The following is a 15,826-nucleotide window of genomic DNA, read 5'->3' on the forward strand; positions in this document are numbered from 1 at the left end:
GATGCTGCGCTGGGGGAGAGAGTCCCGCTCTCCACGTGGTCCTGGGGACATGGCGGGCGCGGGCAGGGGGATGCGCCTGGCATCGCAGTGCCTCTCCCAAGCGCTGCGGAAACCCGCGCCGCTCTCCCACGCGTGCCGAGCCCCGCGGCTCCCGGCGGGGCGGGACGGGGCGGCCGCGGAGCCGTGACGTGCGCGGAGCAGAGGGCGCCCCTCACGGCCGTCACCGGCGGGAACCCGCCTCCGGGCCAGACCACTCTGCGGCGGGTAGGGGAGGCGGGAGCGGCCACGGGGCGCGTTCTTCCCACCGCAGCGTCCTCCGCCAGCGGCGGCGGCAGCCGCGGGACGGGTCACGGAAAACCGGCTCGCCGGTCTTCGCGGGCGGGCTCGGTGTGCGGGTGGCGGTGCCGGGAGGGTTTGTTGGTACCTCGTCACTCCCCCTCTGGAGCGAGGGTGGTAGTGCCCGATGTATGCGCCGCGCGAGGCGCCGCCGCCTCTATAAGCGTGTCCGCGGGGCGGGCACGGGACCCGCTGCGCCACTGATCCCGCCCGGTGCTGCCCGATCCCTGCCGGTCCCGCTCCGTCCCGCCGGGAGCATGTACCAGAGCTCCGCGCGCTGCCTCTGCTCGGCCCTTCCCGCCCTCTGCTGCGCTCCCGCCGCCGCCTCGGCCTCCCGCCTGCCGCGGCCCCGCTCCCACCCGCCGCCCCCCGGCCCCGCCGCCCCGCGGGCATCAGCGGGCGGCCCGCCCGCCCCGGGGACGCCGCCCCGCACAGGTGGGTGCTGCCCGAGGAGGGCGCGTAGGGAACCGCGCGGGGTCACAGCCGGGCGGCTGCTGTCAGAGCGGGATCTGCGCTGTCCTGCCCATGTCAGCGTGTTCCTGGTCACTCGCCAGCCACCTCTCCGGGCTGGACCGGCCCTTGGGCTCTAAAGCCCCGGAGTGAGCGGGCGGCATCCCGCAGCATCGCGGCGGGCGCTGCCGGACAGCCCTCTGGAGCTTCGGGCGCTTCTGGCTCCGTGTGAGGGATAGGGCACCCTCTGCGCCCACAGGTAGGCTGGAGAGAACCCAGGTGTCGGTGGGCTGCCCAGGCTGGGTGCTTGGAGAAAACCCAGGTACCGGTGGGCTGCCCTGTCTGGTGAGCCAGAGGGTCAGTGTCCACATGCCGCTGTCAGGAACGTCTCTCGCATAGCTGAGCTACCCTCTTTAGCGCTGCCCTTTGTGTAGGATGAGCTTGACTCACAGTGGGGTCTTTTCACTCAAGACAATGTGTGGGAACAGCCCAGGTTACCCTCTGGCTGGCAGCAGCAGCCATCAGGTCCCTATTTGCCTGTACTGTTAAGTAATTAAGCCCTGTCTTTCATTCCCCACATGAGACTTGGAAAGTGCCCAGGTGTCCTTGTGTGCCTGTGTGGACACCACCTTGGTGTGGTGCACCCACGGCATCCCTGTGGTCGGATCCAGCCTTGAGCTACCTCTGTTGACTCTGGCCGTGGCCAGAATGCCCACTCAGAGCCATTGCTGCTGAAAGCTGGGGCAGCAGGGCAGCAGCCACCGTGCTCCAGACTGTTACTGTGGGCGGGGTGATATGCCCAGCTCTTTATCATTGAATGGCTGGGGTTGCAAGAGACCTTAAAGGTCATCTGGTTCCAGCCCTCCCTCAATGGGCAGGGACGCCTCTCACTGGACCAGGTCGCTTAAAGCCCTATCCCAAGCTGGGCTTGGACACTTCCAGTGACAGAACAGCCACCGCTTCTCTGGACAATGTTTGAGGCTGTATTACGTATCTGGCATGCAGGAAGATCCACTTTGCCCTACTGCCTTCAGCTGGGGTTGGGTTAAAGTGAATTCATTCCCTATTGCTGCTGTTACAGGAGGAGTGTAAAAGCCAGGCTGGGGCAGGGTGCTTCCATTCCTCCTGTTGAAACTAGGCCAGATGCCATATGGCAGGATTGAAGCTTCATGGCACTACAGGGAAGAGGAGAGTATGCATCTGAGAGCTGGCAGAATCGAGCTCATGATTCATAAAGCACTCATGAAGATAAATCTTTCCAGAGCTTGTGCTCTGTACTTTTACTGATTCTCTGTATTACTGGAGGCAGGATTTTAGGTTCCCTCTTCTTTCTGGTGTTGCCTGTTGAGAACAGGCAGCTTCTGCCGTGCTCTGACAGACGCTCATTGCTGTCCCAGACAAGGTTGTACATGTAGTATGATATCTTGGTAGCTTAGATTTTGTCACATGGCGGTGGCGCCTATCAAGTTGTTCCTAGAACTGGGGTTCCAAGGAGGGCATTTCTAGCTGCTGCCAGCCTCTGGGGCCGTGGGGGCTGATGCAACTTCAGTCTGGAGTTGCCTCTGGCAACTGGTGTGTGGAGTCATTCACCTGGCAGGGAATGCCTTGTGGTAAATGGGGCTTCTGGCTGAAAGTGGTGCTGGGAGGTATGACCTGGAAGGAGGGGAAATGAGAATGTTGTTCACCTTATCCAAAAGTTCAGGGCTCAATACCTTTCTGCAGCCCTCATTTCTGAAGCAAAGTCCTTAAAGTCTTGTCTCTGATAGCTTGTTGCCTGAGATCCTAGAAGTTCATCTCTTCTGTGCTGGATGATGCAAAAAACCTTCCAACTTTATACCCTTTTCTTACATTTAATTCACAGTTTGAATTCTTCCCTTGCCCTTACTTTGCTGAGGTACCACCCTTGCTGAGGGGAAGGAACTTTTTGATTTTAAGCACCTTGAATAGTAATTGCTGAGTTGGTATTCCCTGTTACATAATGCCAGGAGAATCACTTTCATGTTTGCTATCCACTGGTACAGTGCAAGCTCAGAAGTCTCCTTGTGCCTCTGCCCCCTCCAGCACCACAGCGTCAAAGCTTTGGCAGCACACATTATCCCAGAAAGTTACAGGCCACTTAACTTGCACCGTAAGATTTCAGGGTGCTGACCTTGTATTGTACAGCTGGACTGCTGTGGACATGGTTCAGCATTGCAGAAATAACAACATGGATTCTGTATTTGGAGCTCTCATGTTCAGGTTGTTGGTCTGGCCCCTATTCTGCAGAACACCTCAGTCTGTGTTATCATGATTTCAGTACTTTGGGTGCAAAGAACTTGTGCAGACAAGCAGTCATCTTAATCTGGAATCTTTCCAAGGAGCCCCCTCCTTCAGCCAAGAACTTTCAAGCCACCTGTATCAGGACTGAAAGTGCTTAATTTGCAGTCCAGACCCTCTTTCACACAATCATCTCTGGGTCCTCAAAAGAAGACTGAAGCTCTTTTTCCTTCCTGAGACATGACTGACTTTAAGAGCTGTCAGATCAGTTCTGGGCCATAGTACAGGTTAGTCTATGCTTTACACCCCATAAAGAGGTGGATACACCATGATCCCAGGGATGATGAGATTTAGACAATACTCTGGCTTTGTTTGCAGCTTGGCAGGTGGAGGCTGAGCTTAGCCTTGATCCTGCTGTAACAGCTGTAAGCTGCTCAGGGCTTTGCCAGCAGACCTTTGACTCCAGCTGTGTCGCACCTACCTTGTCCCTTTCAACATCATCCCTCTGACTCAGGTCAAACCACAGGCAGCCTAAGAGCTTGCTAATGGCTTCTTGGAGGGTTATTATTTCCCAGTGTTCCTTTGGAGAGTGCCACATGAGCCATGGTCATTCATGGCATGGCAGGGGCTGACAGCAACCCTGATGCAGCAGAAAACACTGCTTATCTCCAGTTGCAGCACTTAGCCATGGGTTGTACCTGTCCTAAAAATAGGTGTGTGGCTCCCTGTGGAGTATCTATTAAAAGCTCTACTGATTTCTTTGGGTTTCTACATGGCTGCCTGGCAGCCCTGGCTGTGTGTTAACTGTACTCTTCTGTATCCAGCACAGAGCATGCTTTCATTCCTGCTCCCATACCCCTCACAGCTGTGTCAGGGTCCTGCTTAGGGATTTTGAGTTTTCCCTCACTATTAAATGCCACTTCTACTTCAGCAGTACTTGGCTTCTTGAGAAGAATTGTAAACTGAGAAAGACTACAGAAACTGAAACACTACACATGGCTTCCCTGGAAAGACATGTGTGTGAGCTCAAGATCATATCTCAGTTTGAGGAACTCCTAAAAGGACAGAGATGAGGATAAACATCCTATATCTAATCTAAATTCCCATTTCACAATATTCTTGGAACTGTTCCATGGGCTTACACACACACATTAAAGCAAGTAGTTTTGAGTATCTTTTAAAAGTACCCATTTTCCTGAATACAAGGATGTGAGGCTTGTAGTGGAGAGTCTTTCTCTTCCTCCTGAGTATGTTTATTGGACTGTAAGGGTGTCCATCTTACTGCCTGCCACTCTAGCCTGTCATTATTGTATGTCTGTCACCAGCTCTTGAAATTGTAGTGCTGTAATTCAATCTGAATATGCAGCCAAATCTGCCACAAGATGTGAGCACAACATGACAATTTCATCCTCTTCCTTTTTTAAGTAACTCAAATGTACAGATAAGCCTACTCAAAAACCACTGTGGGCCAACAGCAGTGCAACACTGAAGTTCTTTTGCTCAAGATTCCCTTTGCAAAAGGCATTCAGAGTAAATAAGTAAGTTGAGACAACAAAACTCAGTCAGCGTTGCCTCTTATGCAAGTTGCTGTGGTGCAAGCACTGCCCTTCCTGCCTATGTTTGAAGGAGCAAACCCCCCTGAGATCAGGTTGGAGAGCTCTTGCACACACAGTGTAGAAATGCCACAAAATGTGCATAAACCAAAGGGCCAGAACAGAGCAGGGACCCATGGCAGCTGTAAGCCCGTGTGGGATGGGGGGACCTCCCTGTAGGAGATACCGGGCTGGCTGAGGGACAGTTGCATTAGCAAGGAGAGCTGGAGACAACCGCTTGTGTGCAGGTCGTGTGGGTAAGGTGGCCAAAGGAATAGGAGGTGGCTGGGGCCCAGGGAGGACTGCAGGGAGTATTGGAAACTGCTGGGCTGGGGCAGGGCACAGCACAAAAGAGTGGGAAGATAAAGGGAGAAAGCAGGGGGAGGGGGTTGAACACAGGGATGTGGAGCTGTGAGACACCACATCCTGAGGTCTAAGCCAGCAGAAGCATCTGGCTGCTTCATGCTCACGACAACATTACTGATCTGGGGATAAATGACACTGATCAGAGATTCCTATTAAATACTAACCTGAGGGTTAGTCAGGTTAACTGGAGTCTGCAGCCTGGAGGCATCCCAGATGGATACAGGGTGCCAGGCCATACAGAGTGCACCTCCAGCAGAAGCAAATGCTGCACATGAAATAAGGAGCAGGCAGCATTTGTCCACCTGCTGGGCTCTCTCATCTGTGAATAGGGAAAAAGCGTGCTCTACTGTGTTTTCTACAATATATGCAGAGTTAATCTTAGCCCTGCTAATTCTGGTTGAAAGACTTCTTTAATGCCTTAGAAGACAGCAGCATGATGTCTTAAACCAGGCTGTTTGCAGGGTGCAGCCCCAGGTGACAGGCTGAACATGCCAGGCAGAACATGAGACTGCACAGGACTAACCCTATCTCTGCATCCTTATTTTGTCTCAGACTCAGGAACAGGCTCCTGCACAAACAACCAATGTTGTTGTTGCAACAAGGTACCCAAGTGAGGAGGAGAGTTGTGGTGGACCATCTCTAACACCAGTTTTTCCCTTGCAGTGTGTTCCATGGGAAACAGCACCAGCCGGCTCTACAGTGTGCTAGCCAAGACTCTGAGCAGTGGTGCTGTAGCCCAGCACCAGGACTGCCTGGAGCAGCTGGACTCGGCACAGCTGGATCCTATAGACCCCAAGGATTTGCTGCAGGAATGTCAGATTGTTCTGCAGAAGCGGCCACCCCGGTTTCAGAGGAACTTTGTGAACCTGAAGAAAAACAGCACCAGTAGCCACCGCCCCATCCGGGTCATGCAGTGGAACATCCTCGCCCAAGGTAGGAGATGCTTGTGGGCTCAAGGTCTGAGCTTGAGATCAAACACAGCTATGAAAACCCTGGCAGAGCAGAGGGAAAGGAGTGGGCCAGGGGGAATATTTTGAGCACTTGAAATAGTGGCTCTCCTTCTGTCCCATAGGAAAGGAAATAAAGGATCTCTCCTTGCAACTCTGATGCCAAAGATAGCCCTGCATTGCTGTCTTAACTGAACATAGTGTATTCTACAAGCTGTGACCCATCAGTTTTAGATGGTTGTTAACCCCACAGAAAAGTCATCCTTTTCCTGAGTTTTATTTGTAAAGTTTCTCTTCAGTTTCTGATTACTTATTGGTGAACTATCCATAAATTCAGATCTGCTACGGGAATTCTTAATACGTAAAAAAACTTTAACTGCTAGTTTTGAATCAAGGCTGTAAGTTGACGAGTGCAGCAGCCTCATCTTAAAATATTTTGGAGTGGGCAATTTCCCTCATAAGGATTGTCTTAACCTTCTGCAGTTAAGTCACTTTTAATCCACTTAATTTTATTTTGGCTTAAGCTGCAGCAGCCACATGTGGAAGTACTTGCTCTTGTGTAGTGGGCAGAGGGGGAGAAAGTCTTAATATATCTTTTATCTGTAAAAGGAACTTAATTTTTTTTGAGTGACTCCAGTGACTTGAGAAGGGGTTCTCACACCTGCTGGAAAATCTGGTACCCTTAAAGTCACTACATGTAAACTGATAAAACCTGGAGGATGAAAGGCTGTTTCAGCTATCAGTAACTCTGGGTTTTTTGTTTACCCTCCCTGCTAATTCCAGCTCTCGGGGAAGGCAAAGACAACTTTGTTCAGTGCCCCATGGAAGCTCTGAAATGGGAGGAGAGGAAGTGCCTCATCCTGGAGGAAATCCTTGCATACAAGCCCGACATCTTGTGCCTTCAGGAAGTTGACCACTACTTTGACACCTTTGAACCAATCCTCAGTCGCCTGGGCTACCAGTGCACGTTCTTCCCAAAGCCGTGGTCACCGTGCCTGGATGTGGAGCATAACAATGGGCCAGATGGCTGCGCCATGTTCTTCCTCAAGGAACGCTTTGAGCTCATCAACAGTGCCAACATCCGGCTGATGGCCATGAAACTGAAGACCAACCAGGTGGCCATCGCTCAGACGCTGAAGTGCCACGAAACCGGGAGGCTCTTCTGCATCGCCGTCACCCACCTGAAAGCCCGCACAGGCTGGGAGAGGTTCCGCTCTGCTCAGGGCTGTGACCTCCTGCAGAACCTGAAGAACATCACCCAAGGAGCAAAGATCCCCCTGATTGTCTGTGGAGACTTCAATGCAGAGCCAACCGAGGAGGTCTACAGGGAGTTTTCGAACTCCAGCCTCAATTTAAACAGTGCGTACAAGCTGCTGAGCCCCGATGGACAGTCGGAACCCCCCTACACCACCTGGAAGATCCGGCCCTCTGGAGAGTGCCGGCACACGCTGGATTATATCTGGTATTCCCAGCATGCCTTGAATGTGAACTCAGCCCTGGGCTTGCTGACTGAAGAGCAAATTGGGCCCAACAGGCTGCCCTCATTCAATTACCCTTCTGATCACCTGTCCCTTGTATGTGACTTTAGTTTTAATCAGGACCCTGACAGGCTGCTGTAATGTCTTGGAGTGCTACCTGGTATTGCAGTGTTTGAACTCACTGGTCTTTTAGAGAAAACCTTTGAAGCTAGATGCTGTTGAAAGGTGAGAAAATCCTGTTGACTAACCATTATTTCAGGCACTTGTTTGGAGTTACACTTGCTGTTCAACCCTCATTAGTGTGCAGCCTTCAAGGGAGGAAGAAGGAAGCCAGTGTTCTCGTCACACTCTTCCTGCCACATCAGGGTTTGAAAGCTAGAAGGCAAATGGCTTTATTCTTTCACTAAGCCCACTGTTTTAAGGATTTAATCCTCTAATGAATGTGGAGGCCTTAGTATTTAAATCAAAACACTTGTGTTTGTAAAACATCTTGCCCTGACAGCATGCTAATATGTATTTCATGTTAAGCTTCTGCAAGTACTAAAGGGAGTGAGGTTCGACTACCCAGTGAGATTATCTTAAATCTTTTTCTGTTGCAATATGAAGGAAGTTTAATGCAGTTTAGACAAAAAGCTAAGCTCATAATAGTGTGGTCTTGTCATTTTTTCATGACCTGAGATGACAAATTCATTAGAAGTGTGAGGAAGGAAGGACCCCTCCAGTAAGAGCAGGAGAGGAAAGAGAGGCTGGCTATGACCTAGAGTAATACCCTCACTTTTCCAGAACAGTGTGCATGTATGCAGGCTGTACAGTGTGACTGTACCTTCATCTCTTCTGTGCTCCCCTTTGGAGGACACAGCTAACCAGGGACTATTTCTTCCTCTGCTCTGAGTATTACTTTTCTAAATTGTTTAAATTTGTAGTCCTGTCAATCTTGCTGTTTCAGTAAAGGGCCAGTCTTAATATTGAAAGATTTTCTTTTATTTATATTCAGAAACTAAAGCTACACCGGAACCTGTTATAAGATAAAATTTATTAATTGAGAGGAATAAATAAGTCTGATTTGAAATCATAGAGTGACAGTGTTCAGGAGCCTCTTCCTGTGACCCAGGAAAACTCTGGCAAAGCATCTGGGCTACAATAGAGGTGTGTTAGTATAGTAACTGCTGTGATTGCTCACTGGTGACAGGAACTGCACATATGTGTTGTAAATATACCATTATGCCAGAAAATGGCATAGGAGAGAGGGAGGAAGAGGGACAGCAGTTGGAGTTGTGCTGACATTTAGATAGTTGAGGAAGATATAGCAGGGCAAATAAAGCAGTATTTTCACTTGAAGTAGGGTGCATAATAACTCTTAAATGTTCCAGGTGTTTATTAATAAAACTCTTTGGAAAAAAGTAGTATCTCAGCTGCTGTCTTTCTCACTTTGCTGTCCCAAGTTCCTGTTGCCAAGGAGGTGACCTGTCTCAACTAGTTTGAACTTCAAGTTGGTGCTGATGCTTCCCCTTCAGACCCCTTTTCCCCCATCCCTAACCCTAATCTCAGAGTGGCATGGCTGCTTTGCCTTCACAGCACACACCCTTTCTCCAGCTTGGAATGTCCAAATTTCTCAAGTGTGAAGGGAAGGGAGTTATGCTTAGCTGTTAAGCTGCTCACTCTTATAGTTAGAGAGGAAACCTACACTGTATTACTGTAAATATTTCCCTTTCCAACAGTTGTGTGGAGCTACAAACCTGCAAAGCAAGGTTCAAGAATTCCTCCCTGAGGGCTGCTAAATGTGCAAGGGAAGGCTGGCCCCTTACAAGATGCAGCTGTATCTGCCACTTTCTTCTAAAACCTCATTTGAAGAGAAGAAGTGCCACAGGTGTGAGCTTTACACAGCCCATAAATTACTATACTTGCATTGCTGAGAAGGGAAATAGAGTCTGGTGACTGGAAGTCCCAAATTCCCACAGAAACACACTCATCAGGCAAACAAATTAAGTGCTGTTGTGCAGCTGTAACATGCTCTGCACGTGTTCCTGATGCTTGCAGGATGAGGGCAATGGTTTGCTTCCAAGCAGAGACTCCTTTAGCCAGCCTGGGATTTATGTGGATTTGACTTTCCCCAAAGAAAAGGATTTTACAACCAAGGAGAGACAGCCTTGGTGAATACTCTTACCGTGCACATGCAACATGCCAGCACCTCCTTTGGCTAGAATTTCAGAAAGAGCAAATTGTGTCCCTGCAAGCCAGAAGGGTGGCACTTTTGGGGGAGATTTTGGGCAAGAAACACAACATTCCCAATGCCCCACAAAAAGACAGACCTTTGAGCATTGCTGCCATGTTTCATACCAAGTAGACACTGACAGCTTCCTTTTTATGGTGCTGGCTGCCCTCAGTCGTGCAGAGGGAGTGAGAGGCAGTGCTTCTCCTTTGCAATTATTTTCTCTTAGGAGCTTCCCTCAAATGGTCTTGCAGGGAGGAAGAAAAATACCAGTGCCTGTTAATTAACATCTGTAGTCATCTGCAGCTAAACACTTCTAAAATCAACACCACAATGTAGACCTATAAACTGAACTATCACAGCTGTAGAATTTCCACTGTCACTCTCACAGTGAGGTATATGGTATCTGTATGATTCTTAAGACATTTTAATTCATACCCTTGCTTGCAACACTAATTCTCCTAAACAAGAAATTAAACTGTTGAGAAGAGCATGATTTGTATGATACTGCCATCACTGCAGAACCTCTTCTGAAGTGGAAAGGGCTGGGATTCTTCTTTCATCCTGGACATGTTACAGTAGATGTTTGCTGCTTCAACTCCTTAAAGAGTAATTTTGAAGGCAAGGGGTGGGGGGGTGAAATAACTGAAAAGTCTTCCCATTTCAAGGCAATTTTTAATACTCTACTCAGAAAATCCCTGCTACAGCACAATGTTGAACCCTTTCTGCTGGATTTTAATAAAAAGGTAGGCTGCAGAAATTAACTGGTAAATTCCAAGGCAGTTTCACCCCTTTATTCCAGTACGTGCCATAATTTATTTTGCAGACAGACTTTTGGAAAACTTAAATGGATTATTGCTCTTGCTTTGTTTTATGCAGCAAGAGGCAAGCCTGCAGCTCTGAAATACTTCTGCCAGCTATAAATATCAGTACACTAAATATTTTTCAGAAGAAACAGAAAGGATTTTTTTTTTCCTGTGTAGCAGTATGACTCTTAACAATAATAATTGTCTTCCAAGCTCTTCTTACGAATATATGCCTTATAAGCACACCAAGGCTAAAAAAAGGCTACACAGATCCCTTGCTTTCATCTTCAATACAGCATGCCTTAGCTTTAGAAGTGACACTTTTCCCTCACTCTCAAGCAAGCTGCAGGAAGAAATGACCCACTTGTTTAATTTGCTGAGAGGCAGAAGCTGTTGCAAGATTATTAAAACACTATCTCTCCTGGAGAACAATTAGATTCCAAATACAGTGTCATTTGGATCTTCCTAATAAGCTTAATATGTGCTATTTGAACTGTCTCTACAAGGCAAAATTGCACTTAGCTTGTTCTGGCAGTAATGATCTTCACATGTAGCTGAGATCCCTGCTGCACACGTGATGAGTACCAACTGGAGGCTCTAAGCACCTCTCCATTTTCTCCTCAACTTCTGACTGCCCTTGCCTCACTTATCCCTGATCACCTCAGATTTAACTCTACAAAACCCTAAAGTTGATGAAATCAATTAGCAGAAGATCCCAAGAGCTCAGCCTTCCTTTCAGCACACTTCATCCAGGTAAGTTGAGATGTGTCAAGATCCAGACCCCTTCACTGGGAAAGATGTGCAAGAGAGCACTAACAAAAACAGCTGTTTCGGAAATGGAATTCCCCTTTCAACTTTTCTTATTTTTGATACTCAGACATTTATTCTGAGTTGCAACTCAGAGATGAGATGTTTTTTTACCCTGTGGATTACATATCATCACCCTTTTCATTCTAGAAGTTAAAAAGTCAGTTTGAAAAATATTTTTTATCTGCAAAATCAGCGGTACCAAGTCTGTGTATGTCCCAATGCCTTCTGTATAAAGCATACTCACTTCACAGAAGTTTCATTCTACCCACACATCTACAAGTTACTGCTTGCCAAGGATGAGTTAAGCCTGGACCCTTCCACCTGAACCACCAGATTCAGATGTAAAAGGGAATCCCACTTTCACACATGTACAAAACAACAGGAAATCAATGGGATTTCAAAAGCCTGGGAGTATAGCTAGATACTAACCATTTCAATATTCTAGTGTTCCTTTCATCTATTTCAGATGTTACAAACATGACCAAAGCTCCCTCATCCCTCATTGGAGGTCACATCCTCCAATACCACCAGTAAAAACATACTTACTTACAGAATCAACAGATTAAGTCCTCTTTCCATTTCAGTTACATCAGTGCATCCTCACACAGATCGAGATTCTCACAATACTTCATGAACTTCAGGTGAGTATCCTCTGGCAGCCAGTATCATGTGCCACTCACTGGTGGCCAGGGGAGAGAGCCAAAGGACCATCACAAATTCCGTGGCAAGACGCAGCACTGGCAGCGTCTCAGAGCTGGCTACAAGCTGACTACCCCGCCAGTAGTGGAGCTGGGTGCATTCATTCCTCTAGTTTTTGCCATTACGTAATGAAGTCTTGGCATTGCAAGGTCATCAGCTGGAAATCCTTATCTAATTCCAAGAAGATAGTTTGTCCCCATTTGACTTCCAGCGTATCTAAATTAGTTGTTGGAAAGGTCTTAATTACAAATATTTGGCATAGATATTTCATGCTGAGATACAGCATTTCTTGCAGATACAATCATGAAACAGCCATTTATAATAAGGTTTCTTACAGACTGGACTTACAACAGCAGGTTAAAAAACACTTGTTTCTTTCTTCTTCTCTTTTGGCTCAGATTTGTACCACCTGCCTCTCTTTACACTGCTCCATTTCTCTTTACACAGAATGTTTAGTGCCTCTCAAACTGCCAAATTGAGTGATTGCCTAGCTTCCCCTACTTCCCTTTCCTACCTTTCTTAGAAAAAAAAGTCGTTTTCTCTCTCCATTTCCTTGTGTGAGGGTTCTTAGTCCTCTACCCCATGCCAGAAACACAGTTCATGCATAAGAACTTTTGATTCTTTGGATTGCTGCAAATGGAAGATTGCTGCCTTATATAAGCAGCAATCTTTTTTATCTGCTTCAGCTTAATTTTGTTCTTAAACTCCACTTCCCTGCTCAAGAGGATGAAAAAGAACTGCTTTTCCAGAAGTTTTTCATAGTTCCCCCCTCAATGCTGGCCTGACTGTGTGGAGCTATTCCCACTCTTCTTACCAGTTGAAGGGAAGAATGAGCCTTGCTGCTAGGACTCTACAAATAACCTGATTCTCAGCATGTAAAGTATTTCATTCTGGTGTCTTTCAGCATTACAGAAGACCTCAGCTCCAGACAGCTGTTGAAACTGCTCCTCCAGGCATAAAGTTAGATGATAATTTAGACTTTAATTAAACTTCAAAATTACCCAAGTTCCTGCCCTGAAGACTTTCCAGGGCATATCACTAGGAACTGGGAGTCCATTGGGCACCTGACTACCCACAGCCTGATGTGCCAGTGTGGTGCCCCTGAAATCAGGCTAAGCTACATTTAAAGCCATGCACATGGACTGGAAATATGGAGCCAGTACCTGGTGTAGCTGGAGCAGTTAGGTAGTTCACAGATCTCATGTGCATGCTCACCATCCTGATAACGTCTAAGAACTAGACCCCTGCCAGAAGTTACCTCACCAGCTATATCAAGCTTCACAGGTATTTAAACAAATGGGTGAGAGAGCTGGTCAACCCTTTGAAGCAGGAAGGAGTCCCAAAATTTCACAACATATCATCTATATTAGGATGAACACCTGGAAGATTTCAGATAGGAAAAGAAGGTTAACAGGTTATCAGAAAGGAAGAAGGAAAAAATAAACAGCACACCAAACACCATTAAATTTTCTTTCTGTATTTCATTAAAACCTACTTGAATACACTTTGAAACAAGAGTACAACAAAATAGAATATACTTCAAATGTTGAATATACAAACTATTGTAGTTCGTTCTGAACACTGGTACTTCCCTCTTAACTTCAACTAAAAAAATTTACAGGTTTAGAACTACCTGACAAAAGCTCATGCTGGGTGTGACCTCTGAAGTGAGAGTACAGCTGAAACTGAAATGTATGCACAGATGTCAAGGCTAAGTGAGAGAAAGAGGGATGGTACAGCAGAAGGCAGAAAACCTGCTGCTACTTTGTCCACGATTAAGAAATTTAGACAGACTTTTAACTACCATACAAAATATGTTACATGTTATTCTATAACAATACTGTGCTAGGTACAAGGTTTTTAAAAAATTTGTTTTAATAAAAAAGCTTTACACAAACAAGCCATTAGCTTATTTCAAGAAAGATAACTGAAAATCAGTCTAAGGATTTCAATTTGAATCTGCTTAAGCTGTACAATACAAAAATCCCTCTATGCCTCTGTCTTCTTTTAGAAGCTCTTTAATCTTTATTTCACTTCCTACAACACCTAGTAGCATAGTTTTTCACATAGCACCAGTTGAGTACTGTGGGCACACAGTAGTAATCGCTGGTATGCACACAAAATGCATCAGATTTGCCATTTGTGTAACAATGAGACTTTCCTCTCCCCCTGAAAACTAAAAACCAAGGCAAACCTTTCACACAGCTCTCTCTTAGTGTTTCAGGTCTTAGTGTAACTTGGTAACCGGTAGCGTAGTGAAATTGTTTGGTCCCTTTTCAGTCCCTCTCTCTTTCCTTCTCCATAGGTTCAGCTGTTTCCCAACTGGAAGAGGCAGTTTTTATCAGCATATCACTGTGGATTAATTCCCACTGAAACACGGGAAAATAATTTCTTTTCCAGTAAGTCTTCAACATATGCATGTTTATTAACATTCCAAAACTCTCCTTTATGACTTGGTGGTGGCATTCACATCCCTCCCCCAATTATGTCAGTATATTCAAAACCGTAACAGTTAGAAGTCCATGCTGGAAGAAACCTATTCTTCATTTTTCACACGTGATGATTCCTTCTGTTTTCACTGTTACAGGAAGGGCAATAGCTGAGGGTGTACTAACTACCACTACATGGGTTACAGTCTTGTTTCCATCTGCTGGCTTCTCCTCTTTTACCAGCTGCAGTGTTTTCATTTCACATTCCTGTTTCAAAGCAGCTGTGTCTGATTTAACTTCTGGACCTTTGAGAACTGCACTAATCACCCTGGGAGGAGTCTGGCCAGAGGCCTGCTGAGCAGGAACCGACAGTCTCATTACTGGTGTCCCATGAGCTATGGACACTGGGGTTAGTGCTCTAACAGCCAAGGGGGCTCCCACAATGTTGATGCTTCCTGACCCAGACAGGCCCGTTTTTGTTTGCAACTGACACTGCGTGAGTTGCGTGGCAGGGATGGTGATGATTTTGGTGGGCTGCATTGTGATTTTGTCTCCATTTTCAGCAGAGGTTGGCATCACGGTAGGGATTGTCTGAATTACTACCTTTGGAGTTGTTGCTGTGGTTGGACTTGTGTTGGTTATTAACGGTGACCCTGCATTTACTGATTGCACAGCCACAGTTGAGATTTTCTGTCCCAGAGAGGTCATGACAACAGGCACTTGCATTGCCACACGAACAGTCCTACAAAATAAATGTGTGTGTTTAGGCCAAAACACAGGGCACTATTACAGATGACAACAAGGACAGACAGTTCTAAGAGAGACAGGTTTTTAACTGGTGCTTAAAAAAACCCAAACCAAACCCTAACAAGAAAATGAAAAAGCCAAACCGGCAAGCAAAAAACCCAACCCCAAACCTTTTGCACATCTAGCAATAGGATTTTGGAAATTTAACAGCCCCATTAACACAGACCTGGGAGCTGTTGTTGCTGGGACAGTAGCAGTGGTAGTAGAAGGATGAGATGAGGATGTGTCATGAGCTGGTGAGGCAATATTCACAACTCTGGTGACTGCTTTTTCTGTTCTGGTACAGCTTAACTGAGAGGAATTTTTTCCTCCACGTGCAGAGGTTGCTGCTTTTAAAAGGTTTTCTGCAGATAAAGACACTCTTTCCAGGGACTTTTCATCTGTAGGCATTGACAAATCTTCATTGCAGGACTCACTTTTGTCATCATCTATGACAACTATATTTTTTGGCATCTCCTTAAACTGATACACAAGCCTCTGTCCCTCAACTTTTGCCAGAATTCCTCTTTGATAGTAGTACCTGCAAGGAAATTACAGTTTAGTAGTAAGCAACATAGTCACAGATTTTAAATAAAACTTCATTCTGTGCTAACAAGAAAACCTGAAGTAATCACATTAAAATCTACAGTGTAAGAAGGTAT

General features: G+C 46.6%; 2 protein-coding genes across 4 annotated transcripts in view; one reads left to right on the forward strand and one right to left on the reverse strand.

The window, feature by feature from the left end:
• The first annotated feature begins 467 nt into the window (after positions 1-467).
• Positions 468-8,828, forward strand: NOCT (nocturnin). Its single transcript, XM_021548528.3, has 3 exons — positions 468-771; positions 5,664-5,933; positions 6,731-8,828. Exons 1-3 carry the CDS (start codon positions 468-470, stop codon positions 7,564-7,566), a joined length of 1,410 nt encoding a protein of 469 aa, XP_021404203.2. The 3' UTR covers positions 7,567-8,828.
• Positions 8,829-13,405: 4,577 nt separating this feature from the next.
• The window catches only part of ELF2 (E74 like ETS transcription factor 2), a 34,968-nt gene continuing 32,547 nt past the window's right edge, over positions 13,406-15,826 (reverse strand). For all 3 annotated transcript variants that reach the window (XM_077783023.1, XM_077783022.1, XM_021548524.3), the window contains 2 exons: positions 15,352-15,705; positions 13,406-15,120 (listed from right to left, as the gene is read on the reverse strand). In XM_077783023.1, coding sequence (XP_077639149.1) covers positions 14,493-15,120; positions 15,352-15,705 — 982 coding nt within the window. In that variant the 3' untranslated portion in view covers positions 13,406-14,492. The remainder of the gene's footprint in view (positions 15,121-15,351; positions 15,706-15,826) is intronic.

The sequence above is a fragment of the Lonchura striata genome, chromosome 4 (genome assembly GCF_046129695.1).
Source record: "Lonchura striata isolate bLonStr1 chromosome 4, bLonStr1.mat, whole genome shotgun sequence".
Lineage (NCBI taxonomy): Eukaryota > Metazoa > Chordata > Aves > Passeriformes > Estrildidae > Lonchura > Lonchura striata.